The sequence below is a fragment of the Alligator mississippiensis genome, chromosome 3 (assembly GCF_030867095.1).
Source record: "Alligator mississippiensis isolate rAllMis1 chromosome 3, rAllMis1, whole genome shotgun sequence".
Taxonomy (NCBI): domain Eukaryota; kingdom Metazoa; phylum Chordata; order Crocodylia; family Alligatoridae; genus Alligator; species Alligator mississippiensis.
In genome coordinates, this window is record NC_081826.1 from 66,481,892 (window position 1) to 66,505,849 (window position 23,958).

Consider the following 23,958-nt stretch of genomic DNA (forward strand, 5'->3'; position numbering starts at 1 on the left):
TGGTGATCCATTTGTTGATCTACCCGTTGCATCTCATGCAAAACTAGAGAAGTGATACTCCCACTGTACTCTGCACTGGTGAGACCGCAGCTGGAGTACTGCGTCCAGTTCTGGGCACCGCACTTCAACAAGGATGTGGAAAAACTTGAGATGTTCCCTAGACTAGCCACCTGTATGATCAGGGAGTTGCAAGACAAGCCATACCAGGAGAGGCTGAGGGACTTGGGCCTCTTCAGCCTACAGAAAGAGAAGGCTAAGAGGGGACTTGGTAGCGGCTTATTGCTACATCAGGGGAGTCGGACTTCAAGGTCTCAGTGAACAGCTGTTCACCAGGGCACCCCTGGGGAAGACCAGGAGCAATGGGTACAAACTCCTGCAAGGCCGCTTCATTCTCAATTCCAGCAAAAACTCCTTCACAGTCCGGGTGTCCAGACTGTGGAATTAACTCCCTCCACTGGTGGACCAGGTTCATTGGATGAATCTGATATCTTTTATTAGACCAACTTAAATATTTGGAAAAAAAAAATGTAGAGCCTTGTCTGCCTATGTCCTTAAGCCAACTCAGCTACAACCTACACCTCTCCAGCGGTGGTGCAGTCACCTACCCTGGAAATCTTTAAGAGGAGCCTGGACAGTCACCTCGCTGGGCTCACCTGACCCCAGTTGTCTTTTCCTGCCTAGTGCAGAGGGACTGGACCGGGTGATCTACAAGGTCCCTCTCAGGCCCTAGCCATCATGAATTTATTCCCGTGGCCCACTTCTGGGTCTAACCGCGGGTTTAGTCCGATGACTTCCCTGGCAGCCTGAGGAGCTGCTGTGGCTTGGCACCAGCAGAAGAGGAGGGTGCAAAGGAGCAGGGGACCCATGTGGGGACCCCGACCCAGCCCCGCGGGGAGCAGCAGCCAGACTACACCTCCCAGGGTGCCCCGCGGCGGGGCGGGGGCGGAGCCGCCTGGCGGGGGCCGGGGCTAAGCTGTGCGGCTGGATGCTGCGGGCAGACGTGGTCATGCCGGGCTCCTGGGCGCTGCGTGCCTCGCTGGCCTCCCTCCTCCTCCTCCTCCGCGTCAATGCCCTGCCCTCCGTTTTGTACCGGGGCCACCTGGAGAGAAGCAACGAGAGACCCATCATCGGTAAGGCGGGCGGGCGTCCCTGGGCATGTCCCAGGGCAGGGGAGCGCTGCAGCCTGTTAGCACGGGGCATTCACAAAAGTAAAGAATAGCTCCTCCCCCCCCAGCTCAGCCCCCTCTGCATAGCATCAAGCCTAGCTATGCCGGGAGAGAGCCATGGCCCTGCTGACTGAGCCCCTCGCCCCTGTTATGACAGCATGGGCTTCAGCAGCAGCCACCTCTCTCCTGCTGCGAAATGGGGCGTAAGGACAGCCTCCACCCAGGACTCAGTTCCTGGTTGGCGCTGTTCCCAAAAGTAAAGAAAAGCCCTTCCACGATCTTCGGCAGGAAGAGCTCTTGATGTTGAAAAGAAAGAGTTCCCCGTGAAGGAGCTGGTAACTGGCAGCCTTTCAATTTCCTTTTGCTTTCGATAGCTAAAGTTAATCGTGATCTCCACCCAGCATCAGCTTTTTGGTCTGTTTCTTTTCCCTTTGTGGTTGTGCGGGTGTGTTTTTAATATCACTTCTGTTATAATCAGGGGGAGACAAACCCCTTGAGAGAGGTTGGGAGGCACATCTCTGGCCAATATACATGAAATGAATGGAGCCACAGCAGTTTGTGCACAGTTAAAGCTATGGCCCATTGGGTTTCAAAATACCCTGTGGTTTTTGCAATTTTTCTGAAGTCATAATATGGCAAGTCATGTGATACAGTTGCCCAGCTGAATGATAAAAGGTCAGTGAACTGTTTTAGTCTGTTACCTGCATGATGCTGTTCAGAAACTATCAAGATAACGTGAAGGACCCCTATCCTGCAAGTACACACGTGCTTAACTTGACACACGGGTGTATTTGGTAGCCCTGTTGGTATGAGACAAAAAGAAATGCAAAACTGTAGAACTCTTGGTTCAGAGATGATACCTTTTACTAGACCAACTAAGAAATTGCAAAAAAAAATCTAATAATGATTCTTGTTATATAATAATAAAGAATCATTATTAGATAATTTTTTTGCAATTTCTTAGTTGGTCTAGTAAAAGGTATCATCTCTGAACCAAGAGTTCTACAGTTTTGCATAACTTGACAGAGCGTCTATGAGACATTACTGTGCAGTGGTTACTGCACATTAATTTAGCACTTATATAATCAAGTAGTAAATAAATGCTCAGTAACTGGAGTTACTGCGCAGTAGCGCCAACAAATGTCTTAAGTCATGCTGCTGCTCAGTAACTTAATAATACTGCACAGTAGTGTATTAGCTCTGTTAGTGCTATGACACACTACCGCACAGTATTATTTGGTTGCTACACAGTCAGTGTCTCACGTAGATGTGCCCATGCACAAATTGTTGTGATTTCCAGGAGGCTACTCCCTTGCTTAAAACGAAGCACATACCTAAGTGTTTGAAATAATAGAGCCCAGCAGGGTATTGCTTTGAGAATTTGAGATGCCTTTTTCTGTACAGTTTTATATGATTAAAGTTTAAGATGCAGGATTAATATCTCCATTGTTTATGCATTTTATAGTTACAAAAAGTCCGTTAAAAAGGTGAAAATGGAACATTCCAAAATGCTTATTGCCACCACAAAAATAGCCTGCAGCAGATATGTTGGACTGCACAGTAAATAGCATCATCTCACCTCGAATACAAATACCATGTTCACAGTTCTTTGATCTGTTTGGCTGTACTCATGAAGCCAAAGAAGCCTTATTGATGTTTATAGGATTTCATAAATTCCATACATATGTGGATTAACCTTCAGGTCACATCACTAGATTGTAAAGTCTTTGGAGTTGATGCCTTGTTTTTAAAGTGTCCTTTTGTGGCACTGGTCAGACAAATAAAGCAAGGAATTCAAAGTTCAGACTACAACAAAGGCTGTGTTAACCTGCACCTTACAAGTGGGTATGCTCTGTTAACCGACATTCTGGCTTGTAAGGGCATGTAAGGGAAAAGTGAAACCGGAAGTCCCCACCGTGGCACTTCCAGTTTCGTGGAGCCCCGACGGGCTGGGGGGAAAGCAGTCTGCGCTGCCAAGCCCCCATGGCCCTGGGTATAGCAGTCTGCATGGGTCCCCCCTCCCTGTCCCTCAGGGCCCATGGGGCTTGTGGGAGGGGTGGCAATGCAGCAGGAGGGGCAGCAACACCCCAGATGCGGCGGGACAGGCGGCATCCTGAACAGGCAAAGATGCCTGTTTGGGCCACTCAGTTATCCGGCATATTTTGTTATCCAGCACCCTCCATTCCCTGTGGGTGCCAGATAACAAAGCTTTTACTCTATTAAGTTGGTAATGCTGTTTGCTAATGACCACAGTTTTTGCATACTTCATAATTACTTTTTAGTCATTAAGTGTAATACTTAATGCAGCATGTGAATCAAGTCAGTGACATGATCAAGGGGTATAGATTTAATTTTTCTTCTCCTGGAATATAATTATTTTTATTTGTAAAGCATATATCATCTTTTTTTTTCTGGGCTCCTTAGGGATATTGACACAGGAATGTTCCCCATCGTTCTTGAAGCATGGGAAGTCCTACCTTGCTGCTTCGTACGTGAAGTTTATAGAATCAGCTGGGGCACGGGTCATGCCAATAAGGTAAGGTCCCACATAGTTGTAGTTGGGTCGTAATTCCAGGTTTTTTTAAACTCTTAAGTCCTAATCTTGTCAGGTGCTGAAACCACATACAGTAAAAGCTGAGTTATCCAGTACCTTACAAGCCAGCAAACTCTGTTAAGTGGCATACCATCTTGTAAGGGTTTGTAAGAAAAAAGTGAAACTGGAAGTGCCCACCGTGGCACTTCTGGTTTCTCAGAGCCCTCATGGCCCAGGGAAAAGCAGCCTGCGCTGCCAAGCCCCCCATGGCCTGGGGCCCCAGCAGGACACCTGCAGCTTTAGGGACTCATTGTGTGGCTCCATCCTCTCCTACACCATGCTCCATGCCTTGTGGATGTTATCACTCACTGTTGTCACTTGAGGTTTGTTCCACTTAGCCCCTCTCTGGGCTACCTTGATACTCTCAGGCCCTCTGTCTCGGCTCTCACACCCTTGGATCCCCTTTCAGCCTCTCTGTCTGGACTCTTCGACCCTGGTCCAACCTGCAACCACTCCATGGGCTTTCAGACTCTGGTCTGATGCTCAGTCCCCCTTGGGCCCCCTGGCTTCTGGACCTTCTTTGGTCCTGCTCTCTCTCAGCCCATGCTGAGCTCCTGGATCCTCTCTGATCCTGCTTCCAGTCTCTTTCGGGGTCTTGGCTTGTGGATCTTCGGATCCCCACTCTCTGGGCTCCTGCACTCACTGATGGGCTCCACTCTTAGCTCCTCCTATGCTACTGGTTCTCTAAGTGGGCCTTGAACCTGCACCCATCAGGGCTCAAGGCTAAACCCTGGTACAGCTTAATAAAAAGCATCTGTACCCTCCAAACCTCCTTTAGGCTTAACATAAAACTAAGGGCACCTGCTTTTGAATCAAGTCCCTCTCTGCCCAAGGTATCTTCTCTTGTTCCCAGGCCTGCAGAGTTGCTTGCTCTCAGTCAGTTCAGGAGCCCTGCAGCTCTGCTTCCAGGAACTTCTCATTGCATGGCTCTCAGGGCTGGACTGCCTGACCAGGTCAGGCTCAGGGCCTATATGGCTGTATGCTGGCCCGCTTCCCATCACCGTCCGCCACCTGCATGCTGTCTTTTTGGCTGCTTGCCTTCTGAAAGGGACAGGCACACCCCATTGTCCTGTCACACTCTGCATTAAAAGTTTCTGCTTAACCTTGGACTTAGCAGTCTGCTAAATATATTTGATAGTTTTCAGGCTATTGTAGTGCCATAAATAAAGCTAGGGCTCCAGGTATAATGGGAAACTGCCAATAGTCTTAATTTGTTTGAGAGAGAGTTCATTTCTTAATGTTGCTAAGAAACTACTGCTACACAGACCTCCGTGTTTTGTGAGTATTTCAAATACTGGATAAATATGGCAAAGACAGTGCAGTAAATACTACTGCTCATTAGCCAACAGAAAAATGTAAAATAACAATATTGAATACTATGTTAATATGAATTAACATAGTACAGCAGGTAATGCTGCTGCTACAGAACAGAATCACAACCAGGTTTGAATCCCACATAAAATTCCTTTTGATAGTCAAAGTTTTGCTGACCATGTTGGTCTTCCTCACCTTTTCCATCTAGTGTGTGTTAACAAAACAGGTAAGTGGCCAAAGGTAAATTTTCACAAAGGTCAAATTGTGAAGAAGGTTAACTGAAAACTAGAGTTTCCAGTGTGCAAAAAAGCTCACAGTTCATTGAGCTGTTTGCTCAGCTGCAGGGGATTCCTAGGGTTCTCATCCCCGATCCTCTTTCCCGCTAGACCCCTGATAGCTTCAAGTCTTAGAAAAACCTGGTATGCTTGGTAGTCTTATTGACCCTGGAGAACCTGATTGTCGTTTAGATCTGGTCAATCCAATTTGGCCTGAAACACCTGGAAAGCCTTTGTAACAAGAGACATTTAGGTTGGACAGTACAAAGAACTATCTTACTCTGAAGGGGTTAAGTATTAGAACAGGCTACCTACAGAGGCTGTGGAACCTCTGTCTTTAGATGGTTTTAAGAGCAGGTTAGACCAGGGGTCAGCGCACATTTAGAAGTAACAAGCCAGATTAACAGAGCTCGGTCCAAAGGCAGGCCATCACCACTTCTACCTTCCCTGCTTCCCCCATTGCTACTGAAATGCCTTTGACATATGGGCTTCATAGGACAGATGGCAAAGATGACTAGATGATCTCCTAAGGTCCTTTTCCAGCCCTACTTTTCTATGATATGATTGTACTTGAACTGTAGTTGTGTCTATATGTGCCCCTATAGCACTGTTGTTACTATGCCATCATTTAGTCCAGGCAGTCCTCAGACTTATGACACAATAGGTTCCTGAAAACCACATCTTAAGTCGAAACATTGTAACTCAGAACCAATTTTCCCATAGGAAACAATGTTATAAATGGGGGATTGGTTTCAATACCCTATTTTCACCAAAAATAACCCAGAATTTTGTACTCAATCAATTATAGATGAGTAATATAGATACATTAATGTATTTATATTTTAAATTGCAATCCTATTGATTTGGAAGGACTTCTTTGAGGAGACTTTGCTGGACGTTTTAAAGGGCTCTTGGCTGGACTCTTCTCAGGAGTCTTGGCTGTAGGTTTTTCTGGAGTCTTGTCCACTTTCTTAAAGAAAGTGTCCAAGTAAATTTGGACAGATGTTCTCCAGGGAGATGGGCAACATGGCGAACTGTTCACTGGTGTGGGTTGGTGTCAGATCAAGTATTGTAAAGTTGAAATTGATGTCAGAAACTTGAAACGGGGTGTCAATTTATAAATGTTTTAAGTGCGAAATACTGTAACGCGAAACGTTGTAAGTCGAGGACTGCCTGTACTTCCTTTTAGAACTACTAAATGACAGTGCAGTAACAGCCAGCGGCACATGATTATTTTTAGTCTCTATGTCATCGTAGCGATGCGCTATACTGAGGGAGTGCATCACTATAGTAACGTAGCTGCGGTGCCACAGTTTGTGCCTGCCAGTGCTATGTTGCCGTAGCATGTTGCTACAACAACATAGTGTCACATGTAAAGGCACCCAGTGAGTAAGGCTGGCAGAACTGGGCTTTTAGTGACAAGGTTCGTTTTTTTGTCTTTCCTTTTTTCTTTGTATGCTTCCTGTTTGACTGATTCTGTGCCAATTGCAAATGGTTGCCAATAAGCACATCTGGTATTTTTATGGAGAAATTCATTAGTTTTAGACAATAACAGTAATTGTATTTGTTGGTATTTCAGATTAAATCGTTCAGATGAAGAGTATGATAGGATTTTTCAGTCTATAAATGGGTAAGTGTTGAACATCAGTCTCCTATTGAAGTTTTTAAAGACATTTCACAATATTAGAGACACTGGTTTACTTTTAAGTCCTTGTTTTTTTTTCTATCAGGAATTCAAAGTTCATACGTTTTATTTTTCTTAGTTGGAAGTGCTATTCAGTTCTACTTTTTTTGCAAAGTTTTGCTGAGTATTCCCCATTACATCCCTGTGCTAAGACAGGAAGTTATTTTTTTTTCTTTTATCCTGCTCTTTAGAAAGTGCTTATTGGTCAGATACCTGTCTGACTACAAAGTTCTACCCTGGTACTTCTTTTTGTCCATTTGCACGCTGACATGAGCAGTATCTGAATGGTAGTTTTGGCTTTGTACTTTATATCCAATCTCATTTCCTTCTACGACCAGGAGACCTATCACCTGGACAAGGGAGAAGAGATTGATGTCATATATCTTGACTTCAAAAAAGCCTTCTATCTGGTTTCCCATGATCGCCTCTTGGAGAAACTGGCCAATTGTCGCCTTGGGTCCTCCACGATCCACTGGCTGGAAAATTGGCTCCGGGGTCGGACCCAGAGGGTAGTAATTGATGGAAGTCACTCATCGTGGTGTCCTGTGACCAGTGGGGTCCCCCAAGGCTCTGTCCTTGGACCCATACTGTTCAACATCTTCATTAATGATGTGGACACTGGAGTCAGAAGCGGACTGGCCAAGTTTGCCGATGACACCAAACTTTGGGGCAAAGCATCCACACCAGAAGACAGGCGGGTGATCCAGGCTGACCTGGACAGGCTCAGCAAGTGGGCGGACGAGAATCTGATGGTGTTCAACGCCGATAAATGCAAGGTTCTCCACCTTGGGAAGAAAAACCCACAGCATCCTTATAGGCTCAGCAGTGCTATGTTGGCTAGCACTATGCAAGAAAGAGACTTGGGGGTCATCATTGACCACAAGATGAACATGAGCCTGCACTGCGATGCTGCAGCTAGTAAAGCAACCAAAACGCTGGCTTGCATCCATAGATGCTTCTCAAGCAAATCCCGGGACGTCATTCTCCCCTTGTACTCGGTCTTAGTGAGGCCGCAGCTGGAGTACTGCGTCCAGTTTTGGGCTGCACAATTCAAACAGGATGTGGAGAAGCTTGAGAGAGTCCAGAGAAGAGCCACACGCATGATCAGAGATCAAGGAAGCAGACCCTACGATGACAGGCTGAGAGCCCTGGGGCTCTTTAGCCTGGAAAAGTGCAGGCTCAGGGGTGATCTGATGGCCACCTATAAGTTTATCAGGGGTGACCACCAGTATCTGGGGGAACATTTGTTCACCAGAGTGCCCCAGAGGCTGTGGAACCTCTGTCTTTAGATGGTTTTAAGAGCAGGTTAGACCAGGGGTCAGCGCACATTTAGAAGTAACAAGCCAGATTAACAGAGCTCGGTCCAAAGGCAGGCCATCACCACTTCTACCTTCCCTGCTTCCCCCATTGCTACTGAAATGCCTTTGACATATGGGCTTCATAGGACAGATGGCAAAGATGACTAGATGATCTCCTAAGGTCCTTTTCGACCTTAGGAGATCATCTAATGACCAGTAGTTTATGACCATTCGACTGGGTCGAATGGTCATAAACTACTACAAGACCGTTTCAGGCTGGACATAAGGAAGAATTTCTTTACTGTCCAAGCCCCCAAGGTCTGGAACAGCCTGCCACCAGAGGTGGTTCAAACGCCTACATTGAACACCTTCAAGAGCAAACTGGATGCTTATCTTGCTGGGATCCTATGACCCCAGCTGACTTCCTGCCCTTTGGGCAGGGAGCTGGACTCGATGATCTTCCGAGGTCCCTTCCAGCCCTAATGTCTATGAAATCTATGAAATCTACAGCTGCCTACTTTCCATTTTTTCTTATTTTGTCAGTACCCATTTTCCAGTGAATTCCTTCACTTTGCCAAAGCTGTTTCACCCCGTTTGCTGCTTCTATCCTCTCCTCTTGCTTCCTCCGTATCCTTTTCCAACCTTCTTCATGTTGCCATTCTTCTTCTTGTGGCCTGGTACCAAATCTGATATTTGCTCCTGTTAATATTATTAGGTCTCAGAATTCACCTATCAGACCTTCTCACCTTTTGCTCATAATGTACTCAAATACTGTAGTCAGTGCAGGTATTCATTATTACTAATAAAACCACTGGACATTCTTTTTCAGGGTGCTCTTTCCAGGAGGTGGTGTGAACCTTAAGACTTCACAATATTCCAGTATTGCTCGGATATTTTACAACAAAGCACTAGAGGTAACCATGTAATGGAAGATCCATTCTGATTATTGTGAATGTTTAGAGACCAAAATGACTCGCATTTGGACAATTTCCAGCTGGAATAGAAAATAATAGTATTACAGTAGTATTACTACTACTCTACTATACTCCTATACTATGCTACACTTGATCTTAGCCTACAAGAGGCCGAGAAGCAATTATTGCATCTATTAATAAGCAGCTGGCTATCAGTGTTTGTATAGCAAATCATGCAGTAGTTTAACATGCAAAAATCTGAACCAAATAACTTCAGACATCACAAAATTTGAATCTGAACGTTAGAGTTTGGGGTCTCTTGTCCTAGTTTCAGGGAAATCAGCTGTTGACTTCTTTTTCTATAGAACTTTATTTCTGAGAAGGATCTTATTCATCCTCTTTGCCTAAACTTATTCAATCTTGCTTGTTATTTCTTTGGAACAGTTTATATTTTGTAAAACAGAAATACTTGTTACTCCTTTTCTATGTTACCTCAGACCAAACATCTTAAAAGTCAGAGTGAGAGTTCAGTACTTTCTGAAAATCAGGTACCACTATGTCATCTCTGTGCCACCACTCTAGTGAACTCAGGAACAATCAGCTGCAGAAAAACAAGCCTTGACCCCTTACTCTGAGTCCTCCCATACACAAGCCTGGCAATTACATGGAGTAGACAATTCAGAGAGGTCCTAAACGTATGCCTCAGGTATACTGCCAGTCTCTTTGATTAAATCTTGACTAGAATTTATGCAAAGTCAGGTTAGGAAACACATTTTAATAAATATAATTTGTAAACTAGTGCTGTATCATAGAGCAACAATTTACAATAAATACTTCTACAACTTACAGTTGAGACAGCAGCCCTGGAACACATAGTCACTGGGCGCATCTACACTTGCAGTTAATATGACTGAGTATACTCTGACTCAATTTGAGCTGGAATAAACTAATCCTAACACCAGTGTCTATATGTGCGCTTAAGTGCAGTAATATATTGCGCTGCCAGATAACACTTATATCTGACAGGACTACCTGGCAGTGCAGTAAATTAGTCTACTGCACCCTAATTGCCGCACAGGTGTAGAAAGCGATGCTTTACTGTGTAGCAAATTAGTCTGCTGTGCAGTAAAGCATCTTGTATAGATGCACCCACTGTGTCACAGGCTGCTGCTTAGTAGCTACTTAACTTGTAGGGTCCTAAAGCCCCTCAACACTGCTGAAGTCCCCAGGCAACTACATTTCTTCCATTAAGCATGCACAAAACTGTGTTGACATCACTTAGCAGCCAGGCATCTAGCTCATACCTGACCCCAAAGGACTCACAAAATAGACTTCTCTGTGCTGATCACCTATGGTGTCTGGGAGATATAAACAGAGCAGTAACCCAGTCATTAGGGCACTCTCAGTTAGGGAAAACCCAAGATTTATAATCCTTCCTCTGCTATTGCTGTTCAAATGCACATTTCTCACTGCCCGCACCTGTGCTCTAATGATCTTATATTTTTGGGTAGCACTGTCTCAGTTTCTCGTGTTGAAGTTCTTCCACTTCATGTGAAATATTTATATCACTGTTGGAGCAGGATCTGAAAGCCAGGTCTCCTGGGTGAGTGCTCTAACAAGTTTCTTTCTGACCCAGTGAACATTTAATTATTTCATACAGAGTATAACCACTTCAGCAGGAGAGGTTGAGAGAAGTATAAGCCCCTCAGGAAACTTTATAACCTGATGGTTAGAGGGTTGAGAGATGGGGTTGAAACTCCCTTAGTCAGAGGATATTAAACTGGGAGCTCTCACATCTTGAGTGAATGTTTGAAGCATTGGACTTTTGGAGAAAAAGGGAACACCACTCCCACCACCACTTACTCTTCCTCTTGCCATCTTTTGAAAGAAGAACTGATGCTACTTAGATACTTAAGTCCAAGAAGTGGTAATAACTGAAGTGGAAACAGTTACCTCCTTCCAGCCTGATATTAGTCCTGAGAGTTAGGCATACCTGTCTCCTCAGCATTTCCAACTGGCTTGCCTAGACAGCTTCCCACTGAGCATGCTTACTTTTCTAAATACCATTTAGAAAGTTTAGCATATGTATAAGTATGCAGAATTGGGGCCGAAGTTTTTGGCAGGGCGAGCCTTATTACTAATAATGCCCATCATGAAATACCATTGACACTTTGCAGCAGCTCAGTTGCTTTTGACATCACTTTTTACTCAGTTTTTGAGAAAAATCTTATTAGCAATCGTATATGTAATTAAGATGATTGAAAATGTAGAAAGTAATTTTCACTTCTTTATAGACAATCCTTACTCATATGTTTTACTTACCTTACTCCTGATTGTTGTGTACTCTAAACTGCATCTTTTGAGACGTAATTAGTACTATAAAATACTGATACATTTCCTAGGTATAGTTAGCTATAAAAAGTCAAGAGCATATTAGCATGTATTGAGATGCCTGGAAGTTTATACTGTACTGTTATTTAAGTTCATGTTGATGTCTTTTCCTTCTTGCCTCATCAAGTTCACAGTGAGAAATTCTGGCTGTATTTTCATATGTGTATATAAGTCCTAAATCCAGTGTTTTAACATTGGCTTTAATGAGAAAAAAATCAATATTTTTTTTTTCTTTAGCTTAAAAATTGCAGTCTTTGACACTGGTAAATATATGCTTACTCCAGAATGTTTATTTAAATAAAGGAAAAATAAGGGACTTTAAGGTAGGGGCTTGATTATAGTTTCACTTCAATCAGTATAACTCCTTTGACTTTGAAGGAGTTACTTCTCATTTTCACCAAAGAAAGTCAGAGCCTTATACCTTTAAATCAGGCATAGAATATGACAGAGATGCTATAATACCATTGGACTGTCTCTGTTGGAGTGTCTAGTTAAACTGAGGTAATAGCTCCATTCTAAATGTCAAAAGAACAACATCTTTTTAAGCCAGATCATAACCCAGAAGTGAAGTTGTTTTAGAAACAACTTAAGAAAATATAGTCGGCCCTCACAAAAAATAGTGTTCTGGAGATGAGCCAATTTAAAGTTTACTTGTGGCTAGAAAAGCAATAAAGTAAAAAATACCAAATTCTTGCTCTCCGGATTTTCTCTCTGAGTTATATAGTTAAGTGACAAAACTGAGATTTTATTCTGTTTTTTTCTTAGCGTGTTTCATTCTTTCCTTCTGTGGTTTTGCTTTTAAAACAAATGTTACATCAATTTAATTGTGTTGTGTTTTTTTTTAAATAAGTGCAACTTTCTCTCTTATATTATTTAAAATCTTAGATTTCTCCTTCAGGTACCTGAAGCCTAAAATTACTGACCTCTACAAGCATAAAAGGCTAGATGCTGCTGAAATCATTCCCCTACAAATAATGTATTTATTTTAATAGGGTATACTGCTGGGCTTGCTTTATTTTTAGGAGTTTCCTCATTTCTAAAATGGTTTCATGTCTAAAACAATCGTAAGATTAAGTTCCAGCAACCTGTGCATATGCCCAAATTACGTGTGGACCTCCTTTAAGACTGTTTCCCCCTCCTTCCCCAACCGCTCTTGTTTTAAAGGCTAATGACAAGGGAGACTATTTTCCTGTATGGGGATCTTGCCTTGGATTTGAAGAGCTTACATACCTCACCAGTGGAAAGATTTTACTTGTTCGGACTAATACTACAGGTGTTGCACTCCCACTGAACTTTACTTCAGGTGAACCATCTTCTTACGTTCCTGCTGTTATTTGAAATGCACAGAAATATTTGCAGAACTTCTCAGATTTTTTTTTTCTCGTTTGGGGGTTTAGGTTTTGGAACAAGTGATTTGTTCTGTCACCAACAATCAAACTTTTAACGCTGTCAGTTTTGTTACTATTAATAGTAAACTAATAACATTATATAGCTGCTAGATTTGAGGAGAAACAAGCCGTTTGAAGGTAAGAGTTAAATTGAGATCCAAACAAAAATCATGACTTTGAAAACCCCTGGGCTTCAGGAAACTATGGTCCTGAATTCAGTATTTGGCTCTGACCCTCTCTTTACATCACAAATTGTAGTCCGACCACCTCCAAATTTGGGGGACAGTTAGATTAGAACTTGGCTGCAAGAATCATGTCTAATTATGAACAGGAGCACTCTTTTCTTTGGTGTTATAGCACAGAGTATTGGGGCTACTTGCAGACTCAGGTATGTGTAAACTCAGCATAAAGATAGAAGAAGCTTGGCTTTAATGACATTTTCTGTGACTTCTTGTCATGAAATAATCAGCATTGCCCCATTGATTGCCATCAGTCAATCGTTGGGTCAAATTGTATTGCATTGCTGTTCACAAAACAAAACCTGCAGTGGGTGAGGGTTGCAGCATGTATCCTAGTGAAAACAGCAAGCACAAATGCTGATGAAGTAGTAGTACAGACTTACATGTGGGAGCATCTTTATATCGGGCTTCTTAACTAACTCAGTTTCATGAAAGAATAGGATCACAAGGATTCAGAATAAATTTAGCCAGTATTTATTTAAGTTGAATCCCGCCTGATAAAGATAATCCAGCCCTTGTCAGTAAGGTAACTGAGAACATGTCTTTGTCTTTTTGGTATAAGATGCAAAAGATAGCAGGTTATTCAAGGATTTCCCAGATGAGTTGTTACGACATCTTGCTACTGAGCCTTTGACAGCAAACTTTCACTACTGGAGTCTTTCCAAGCAGGTATTTGATCGTCTTATTTAGTGAACCCAAATAAGTTTCCTCTGTTAAATTTAGAAATAATAATTAAAATTTCTGTAACTTTTTTGCTGCAGAATTTCAGAGCGAATAACAAACTATGGAAATTCTATAAGGTTCTGACAACCAACATGCACAATGAAGTGGAGTTTATATCAACAATGGAAGGTAATGATTGAAATGTTAATGAAGTTGGTTTCAGGGGGGAGGGAAGAGTTGTGGATTACCTGAGTAGGATGGCAGTTTTTCTAATTTATAATACAAGTTAATTGTTGCACTAATACATGTTTCAGCACTGTTTGCCTTTTGAGTGACTGGAATGTGCTCTGTCTGGATGGAGAACTTATCTTTTGACATACGTGCCTCTGAACATAAGTATTTTTACTTCTCACCTCTTGCTCCCCTTCCAGATATGGCAGCACATTTAAGCACTAGAATATTTTCCGTGCTGTGAAACAAGATATATGCTACTCCAGCTTAATTCCTCTACAGTACAATGTGCATTTACCTGTTGTCTGGCTGCTGATACTGCCTCTCCCTGCTTCACTCTTTATCTGTGCCTGCAGTACACGGAGTGCCATTTATGGTAGAGATATCAACAGCGTCCTTGACAACTTTGTCAGTAGTGCTGGTAACATCTAAAAGCTGGTAACTTCTGACATCTTCTAAGAGGCTTCTGCATTACTTACACTTTCACATGGCATATTTAACTTCATTAATGTGTGTCAGTTCACTAGAGCAGTGGTGTGCAATTTTTTCAGCCTGCAGGCCAGATGAGCATTGCCAGGTCTGTCCATGGGTTGGATCCAGTCCATGGGTCCAATCCAGAGTGTGGTGCTGACTCAGCTGGGACCCCATCAAGCTGTGTGGAAACAGCCCAGCCAGGACCAATATAGCTGCGTGAGGCTAGGGTCTGATGCAGCCTTGCAGGACTGGTCCAGTTGGAGCCAATCCAAGCATATGGGGTTTGGAAATTTGGCAGGGGCGTGGTGGTAATGTTAATTGCCACTGCTTACCCACCACCAAATTTCCAGACCTGAGGGGAGACTCCATGAACTAGATTACATGGCTCCATGGGCCAGATTACATGGCACCCATGCACTAGAGAATCCTAGAGAGAAGATTTTCTTATGATTCTACTAAACACTATACAGCAAATAATGCATGTGGTGGTATATACATTATATATTCAATTGTAACTGTGGTGGACTGCTTGCACGCAGTAATTGCTTGCCATGTTACATTTTTTTCTGAAATGAAACTGTTTACAACACTGCAGCTAAATGTTGTTCTAAATGTTGGGCTTATTATGAGTTTTGAAGCATGAGTGAATTTTTATGACAGAGATCCAGCTTGCTCTTTTTGACCTTTTTCCCATTATAGAAGCCATTAAATATAAGTGATATTTCTCCAAACCTTCATGCTCCATGTTCATCTTAATAAAGGTATCCACATACCTCTTAAGTAAAGGCATACATCTTGCTCACCTATGAAATTTTTTTTTCTACAGCATTTGAATATCCCATTTATGGTGTTCAGTGGCATCCAGAGAAAAATCCTTTTGAATGGTACAACTCATCAGGAATACCACATTCCCCATCAGCTGTGAAAGCAGCATATTATACAGCTGACTTCTTTGTTAATGAAGGTAAGAAGTTTGATGAGGGGGATGTGTGTGTGTACACACACACACACACATGCACACATACCTTACACCATTGGTTTTTGGGAGTTACAGCAGTGGAACTTTATTTGAAGAAAAAATAAGTTCCTTTTCAGTCATCAAAATTCTGTACCTCTTACTGATCCCTGAGAAGCTTATTATGCAAAATGTATAGGCTTATAAAATAAGGAACACCTTAACTTAGCAAAACTTAATATCAGAAGTGAAACCTTCTGATGGAAGTAGATGAACTTCTTTCAATAGCCAGTGTTGTTGGTCAGTTCCTTGGTGTTTTAGACTGTTCTGTAGTTAAACTAGGTTGAATAACAATAAATCTCTTTCCCAGAAAGCTTTTCAATATAAGAACATATCAAAAAGACATTATATAAGATGGTTATATGGCTGCTTAGCAACTATGTAATGTGAACCAGGATCTGGAGAACATAAGATCTTTGGATTTTGGTGAGCTTCTGAAATGATTTGTTCAGAACATGGTAAACTGCAAGGATCTGTTCTGTAGAATTTTTATAGTATTTTAAATATGTTGGTGTGTTTGCTGTAAACAACTGGAATATAAATATAGGTGTGTTGAGTTTGATCCACTCCAGTCACTGCAGACACTGTAGCACATCCTGGGTGCATCTACATGAGATGTTTACTGTACAGTTTATTGTGAGAATAACTGGACTAATTAGCTGCATGGTAGAATAATTTGCTGGCAGTAAACATCTCAGCATCTACACATGCACCTCTATTATAAGTAATATCTTGAAGTGGAGTAAAAAACTTGGCAGCAGTGCACGTGTAGATGTTGCCCCATCTGGCTGGGGCATGAGGGTGCTTCAGTGTGGGGGCTGCCTGCTGGCTAGCCCTGCACTAAAGTACCCTTGTGTAGCAGTCAGCCCCTCCACAGCATGTTGAGCTGGGGGAAGCAACGCCAGGCTGGCAGGCTGAACCCCCAGGTTCCCAGCTGGCTGAGGCTGTTCAGCCCTAGCTCAACATGTTGCAATCCTGGGTTCACGTGCAGATGTGTGCCTCTGAGCAATAAACACCGGTGCAATATGTGCCAGAGTTTATTGCTGGGATGTATTTGGTAGCCATGTTGGTCTGAGACAGAAAGAAATGCAAAAGCCTAGAAGTCTTGGTCCAGAAATGATACCCCTTATTAGACCAACTGAGAAATTGGTGCACATTAATGTGCACGTGTAGGTGCTCCCACTGCTCCTTTTGAGGGGTAATGCTCAGCATTATGACTTGCTGATTGATTAGGATCACAAAGACCACAATCAATAAACTAATTGAGCTTGGCCAGTTTGGTCTCTAAAATCTGTCTGAATGACATATTCTCATTAGAAACAGAAAACAATTAACAGGAAAGTTGACAGGGGGACAGAGTAACAAATATCAGCTTTAAAATTTTGTTCTTTCACTGACTAGACTTCTCTTCATGTTGTAGTGTCACTACTTTGCCCATGGCAAAATGAGATAAAATTTCCCATTCAGAATTTCCTCAAGCTTCTTTTTTTTGTTTTATCAGGGTTTTCAGTGAGACTCAAAAGGGGGATAGAAAAAGAAAACAACTTGGCAAAAAAGACCAATCCCTTTTTGTTCTGTTGCAGCATTGCACTCCAACCTTTATAGGTCTCTATCGCTTTTCCTGAATTGCAGGATCTCATCAGGTGCATATATATGTGCACTTTAATGCACAGTAGCCTATTCTGTTGTGCATTAAAGCAGCACATAAAAAAACATGCTAATACTCTATTGCACAGTGGAATAGGCTACTTCACATTAAGCATCACCTAAAAAGCATGTGCTTGCCTTATTGTGCATTAGCACAGCCTAATGTGCATTTATTTATTATTTCATATTGGAAGTACTAAATTTAATGTGCAGTAGGAAAAACACATTAATGCATATGTAGACACACTCTTCTATGTTAGTTAATCCTTCAAAACTCTTTACAGCATTATTGCAATTATCTTGTAAAGTTTCCTGCAGATTATAAAGAGGTCTTCAGGCTGGGTTACCTCAGTGTTTCATTGCCTCTGGGTTGTACTTTACTTAGTTTGTATTGATTAGAACCTCTCTTACCTATTTCCTCTACACAATGAAATAAAATGTGCAATAAGACTGAAAATAATTTCTAACTGATAGAGAATTACACTCAGAACTTCTGAGCTTTTAATAACCAAACTGGTCTGCTGAGACACGTTTACTTTTAATCAGTGATATTTCTTACTGTTTCCTGTTAATTTTTTCCTATGTGAAGTTCCAGAAATGAAACAGTGAATTTGGAAGACTTTTGTTTTCCTTACCAATACAGTCCATATCAACTTTTCAATTGTATAGTAGACTAGTATTCCAACATCTTAAATCTGCTGGTATGGGTGACTCCAGTGCTGCATGAATCCATTTTTAGCACCAGCTACTGCTTTTAGTAACTTACATTGTCTCCCATGATAATAAAGCAACCCTTTTACCAGAGAATGGTATCCCAATATATTTTTTTTCCACAAAAAGCAACCATTATAATAATGTTCTTTATGCTCATTCTACATAGAATAACTGACAGTACTAGGAGCTGTCATATATGATGGCAGTGGAATAAGCCTGTACTTTTAAAATATTTTACAGCCCGGAAGAGCCTGCACCATTTTTCCAGTAAAGAAGAAGAAACCAAAGCATTGATTTACAATTATATCCCAGTTTTTTTGGGAGGATCTTCTATATTTCAGCAAGTCTTTTTTTTTGATTGAATGTCTCCTCAGAGAGGTACAGGATAGCTGTTTGTGAATAGAGTTGTTTGTTCTTGTTTCATAATTAAGCAGATGTTGTGCATTGCAAATGACAGAAGGCCTGAGTGCCTTACATTACCTTACAATGATTTATCTTGTGTTGTCTTTGTAGGGTTGAACTATTAATTTAAAAATTTACATTTAGTGATAAAATAATTGTTATGGATCACGTTTTCAAACATGCTACAGAAGAATGTATTTTACCTCCAGAGGAGACAACTTAATTATACATCGAAAGAATCAGGGGGCATTTTTACATGTGCTCTGGGGGTGGGAGGTGGCGCTTTAATTAGAGTGGTATAGCTCCGAGAGCCACTTCAATTAAAGCTCCCCACTGTCTTGTGCATTAGTACCCCTGTACTTCAAAATGGTGGCAGAGCTGCTTGAAATGAAGCTCGTTTGACAAGCTTTAGTTCAAACACCCCCACCACCATTTGAAGCACAGGGACGCTAATACATGAGACGTGGGAGGATGCTGGAGCACAATAATTGACATGCTCCAGCAGACTTGGCTAATCGAGCATCCACGTTTATTAAAAATTTTGCAATATTTTGCTCACATATTAGCTTACTTCTGCAAAATATGGTGGAATCTATCATTGTAACATATTTAGTTTAAATACATATTACAGTATAATTCTGTTCTCCTGGAAAGAATATGAAACATTTTAAAAATGAAACGGTCATCTCATTTGGAACTTGATATAAGTGTGTGTGCATAAGAGAACACAGTGGGTACGTCTACATGTGTTATTAATTTGAAGAAACAAACTCCAGCATATAACTTGTTGGAGGTTATTGCTCCCAGGCGTGCTGTTTGAATATCAGCATCTACACATGCGTTGCAGTACACCAAAAAACTCCACAGCAGGATAGTACTTTTATTAACTGGATAGTACTTGTCTTTATGGAAAAACTCCCTGCTGCAGAGTTTATTAGTTTCCTAATAATGTGGCCTAGTAGAGCTGCATGTGTAGATACTATGATATTTAGTGCAGAGCTAATTAGGCAGCTCCTCAGGAAATGTCTTGTGTAGATGTAGCCAGTCTGTCCTTGGAAACAATGACAAAATAATAGGAAAGTGTTGTTGCAGAAAGATATAAAAAGGTCATGTAGTATCCTATTTATGGAATTGTATTGGGCATCTTTTTGGGTAGCTTGTGCTATTGTAGCCTTACATATTGGGGAAAATGAAGCATAGTCAAGGCATAGCTAACATCAGAAAAAATAATCTAGTTTGGAGGGCCTATGTTACAGAACACTGGGCATGTCTACATGTGAATTTACATGTGCATAAACTTAATGTGCCTTACCCTAAGGCACATTAAAACAGTTTAGGTGCATGTCTACATGCGGTCACCTTAAGGTGCCTTAACATGGCTTTGCATCCTGCCCTTGTCAGCACTCTAGACAGTTCCTCTCACAGCACTGCTCTTATCCACTGCCCCTGGTCCTCCCTCCCCAGCAGATGAATGGCACTGCCAGGAAGTAAAAACGGTGGGTACTTTTGCTTCTGCTAGCATCTCTCCTGCCCTGTGGTAGAGGCATGGGTTTGCTGGCCAGGCAATGCAGCCCCTGTAGTGGTGGGACGCCTCACTGCCTGCCTGGGATTTAGGCACCTTTAGAAGCTGGCGCTGGGGCTCCTACCTGAGACAGCAAGCAGACTGGGTCTGCGTCTGACCCTGCGACTCATGGCAGGTTTTTCCTGCTCCAGCTGGCTCCGTCCCTGGCAAGCGCCCAGCTTGTCTGCTGGCAGGACACTCCTGGGGGCTCTGCTTGGCTCAGCCTAGGGAGGCTGGGCACCAAGCCCCCTGCCCATGTTGCAGCTGGCGCAACAGACATAAGTGTTAAGGTGCCGTACCACGTTTACACATGGGGTACGGTGTCTCTACTACTCACACCTAAATTTGATACCTGCTTTATGCAGGTATCAAATTTAGTGCTAGATCTCCCTAAGTTGCCATATTTAAGGCACATTAAGGATGGGCACACGTAGACCCATCCTTAATGCACCTTAAATACAGCAACTAATGCAATGTTAATTGCCTTAAGTCACTTTAAGGGCGCATGTGTAGACATACCCACTGATTAACTTCCCACTCCCAACTTAAAATACATTTTCATACCTTCCTTGAGAATCCAATCAGGAAGCCCACTGTAATCAATGGACAGATCTTTGGATTAGGCCCTCAATTTGCTTTTTAAAGGACTGAGTAGTCCTTAATGCCATCATGAGTAATTTAACTTTTTCTTTTGCTGTTGAGTGAATTCCTGATCAAATCAAAAGCTTGGTTATTGATGACAGAAGGGCCAAAGTTTTACTCTTCTTTTTAAAACAGGGTCATGTCATACTTTACATAAAGATGACTACATGGAGTCAGCACTGCAAATGCTTACTGTTGAATTTACTGCACTGTAATCCCTTTCTCTTTGTTTGCCTTGCAGCACACTTCCTTAAATTTAAGTGGATGGTTCCCAATTACTGAAAAAAGTTTGAGTATTTCTTTGCTAGATCCATATGAGAATTCAAATGAGACAATTGCACATATTTCTCTTTCATTAGTCAGACTGTAAACTTGCATTGATGTCAATGGGAATTTTGAGTATGAAAAAATACAGGTTTTGACTCTCAGGTCTCCAGAATTGGAAGTGAATATACTGTATTCTGAAGTACCAAATCTGAAATACATGCAATACATTTCTCAGGTCATTCAAGTTGGAGGAATACTTTTTGCTTGCTAGTTACAATTAGATAGCTGCTTTTGCTTTGTGGCTAGCCCTATCTGGGTATGGCTTGGGTCTGAAACTCAAAGCCTGTATTTCACAATTTCTGGGTGTTACTGTCAAAGGGAGAGAAATTGAATTTCTGTGGGACATTGTAGGTTACTTCTGCAATTGCTTGTCTAGCCCAGTTGAGTTCACTATAGTTCTATGTTATATTCTGAATCTGTAGCATGGGTCTGATTTCTTACACAAATATGACAGTATAAATTGACTGCATTAGAATTATTCCTGACATACACTGGGGAGAGGAGAGATGGAATCAGACCCTCTATCTGCCAACAAGCAGAGCAGCTAAGTTACTTACAAACTAAGGGCCAAATCCTGCAGTTCTTACACAAGCAAAACTCTCAGGGACGTTGACCTGATTAAGCAATGGAAGATGCAGCCCTTATATAGGGACCAATCCTGACTTTGGGATTCTTGTTAAGTTCAGTGGTGGTAAGAAGGGATATACTGTATACAGTATAATATGTTTTGGGGGTATTGGTTGTTGCCATGTTGGTCTAAGGACATAGGTATCCAAGGTTCTTTGGGCAAATGCAGTATCTTTTATTAGATCAACTGTGTGCCATAAATCATGGACTAATTGGATTTATGGCACATTATAACCTGCCTGCTATCTGATAACCCCAGGTAACAGCTCTGCATTTTACCAGCAACATTCTATCACCAGGTCAACACTCCCCACTTTCCCCTTTGCCACCTGTCTTACACCTATTGTCTCCCATGGCCTCTGATCCTCACTGCCACACATTTGCATATTGGCTTCTGTTCCATCCAAGAGAGCACAAAGCAACAGCAGCCTCTCCCTATGCCTGAAGAAGGGGGTCTGTGCCCAAAAGCTTGCAAAGAACAATTTTTCCAACTATTTTGTTGGTCTAATAAAATATATCCCATCTACCCAAAGAACTTTGTCTGATATATAACATGGAAGAGATTAGTATATTTATTCACAAATATGTAAGTTTATTTTTCTTGTTGTTTTGTTCTACTGTATAAGCCTTACTTCAATGAACTGATAATGTTAATGATGTCCTTTAATACTTGAAATAAAATTTATCTAAGCAGTTTTGTACTTTATGTTGTTCATAGATTCTAAAGAGACAAATAGTTACAGTTCCTTGTTTTTCTGTCCAGCTTTAACAGTTGCATACTATCAGGGCTGGGGCAGCTCTGCAGCTGGACTCCATTTTTCAGCAGGCTTGGCAGTGCTGGCTCCTTCTAGCTGCTGCCACTGGCTGGAGCCCCACAAAGACTGGCCAGAACCCATGCAGACAGGGCCCAAGGCCTGGACTGAGCACACAGCCCTAGCCCTGGCCCATCTCACATGTGGGGATCAGGGTCCCTGCTGCACCCACTCTAGACCTGCCTGCCCTGACCACAATGAGTGGCAGCAGCAGTTGAGCAGAAGAGCGGCTGCTGGGTGCGGGGAAAAAGTGGGACCGAGTGGGAGCTGTGGTCACCTTCCTCTCACTGCTGCCATTGTCTGCACTCACCTCCCCCGTCTTGCTGCAGTTGCCATAGCCCACACTGTGGTTGCTCTATGGTTTCTCCCAGCACCCAGCAGCAACTTCTGCTTGGCCACCACTGCCTCGGCACTAAGGCTGCCAGTGATGAAGCAGGGCAGCAGCTCCAGCCTCTCCTCAGGCTAAAAGGGCAGCCTGGAGGTGGTTTTGGTGGCAGTGGGAGGCCCAGCTAAGTTACTCCTGCTGAAACTGCTGCCCACCCATGCTCACACCAGCTTCCCACCCGCAGCACCATCCCACATAAGGAGGTTTGGTAACCTGTTGCACAGGGTGGGGGGTGGATACTCACTTTGCCTGTGACAGCTTTCCAAAACTTCCTATGTGGCCCGTGGACCCAAATAATTGCCAACCCCTGGTTTAGATTAACTTTGGCCTCATACAGACATTCAGTTTCTCCTGGGGTAGTCACTGCTCTTCAAGGAGAGACCACAAGTGTACAGATGTTCAGGTTTTTGCTCCCTGAGTAAAAATGGCCACTCCAGGGGAAAAATAACCTGGGAACAACCAGGATTAAATCACTCCTGGGAGAGTAAATGTCTGTACATCCCATGGCTTTTCTCAACAGAGAACATAATCCTCCAGCTTCCCCACCTTTCCCCTGCTCCAAGGAGATAGGGTGTCACTCACTGGACTGCTGCTCCAAAACACTTCCACTTCACAATCCCCACATTTTGCTGCAGGGAAACACAGGATGAGCCTGGGTTAGCCAATCAGGGCTGCCCTATGCACTGCTGTCATCTGTTGCCAGGCAGACTAAAGAAACTTGCAGAGCACTCCCTGGCTGCACTGTGTAAGCCAGGGGCGGGCAATTATTTTGGGCAGAGGGCTGCTTACTGAGTTTCAGCAAGCCATTGAGGGCCGCATGACAGGCAGCCCAGGGCAGATTAATATTCATTTTCTAAATTTTTTAGGGGACCCGCAGGCCGGATAGAATGGCCTGGCAGGCTGCATCTGGCCCTCAGGCTGCATTTTGCCCACTCCTGGTGTAAGCTCTTCAGGGCCTCAGCATTGAATGTCTGTACACGTGACTCTTGGTAAATTTCTCTACAAGAAGAACAAACATGGGAAAATTCTTCCAGAACATTTGACTGGGTGTTGTGCAGCCTTTGTTTAGTTCTAAAAATAAGACACTGCCCAAATTGGAGACTGGCATGGTGAAGCTTCTGCAGGAGCTGAGAAAGTCTCAAGGCTCATGGGGCAGTATGCTGAGTGACACGAAGCTTCGAAGTGTGAGCAAGGAA

At 42.7% G+C, this 23,958-nt stretch overlaps 1 protein-coding gene across 1 annotated transcript; it reads left to right on the forward strand.

Moving 5' to 3' along the window:
- Positions 1–955: 955 nt before the first annotated feature.
- Positions 956–22,258, forward strand: GGH (gamma-glutamyl hydrolase). The gene is made up of 9 exons (XM_006261035.4): positions 956–1,130; positions 3,591–3,702; positions 6,928–6,978; positions 9,160–9,244; positions 12,800–12,938; positions 13,825–13,931; positions 14,024–14,114; positions 15,457–15,594; positions 18,247–22,258. The coding sequence occupies exons 1-9, from the start codon at positions 986–988 to the stop codon at positions 18,366–18,368; spliced, it is 990 nt and encodes a 329-aa protein (XP_006261097.2). The 5' UTR covers positions 956–985; the 3' UTR covers positions 18,369–22,258.
- The last annotated feature ends 1,700 nt before the right edge of the window (positions 22,259–23,958 follow it).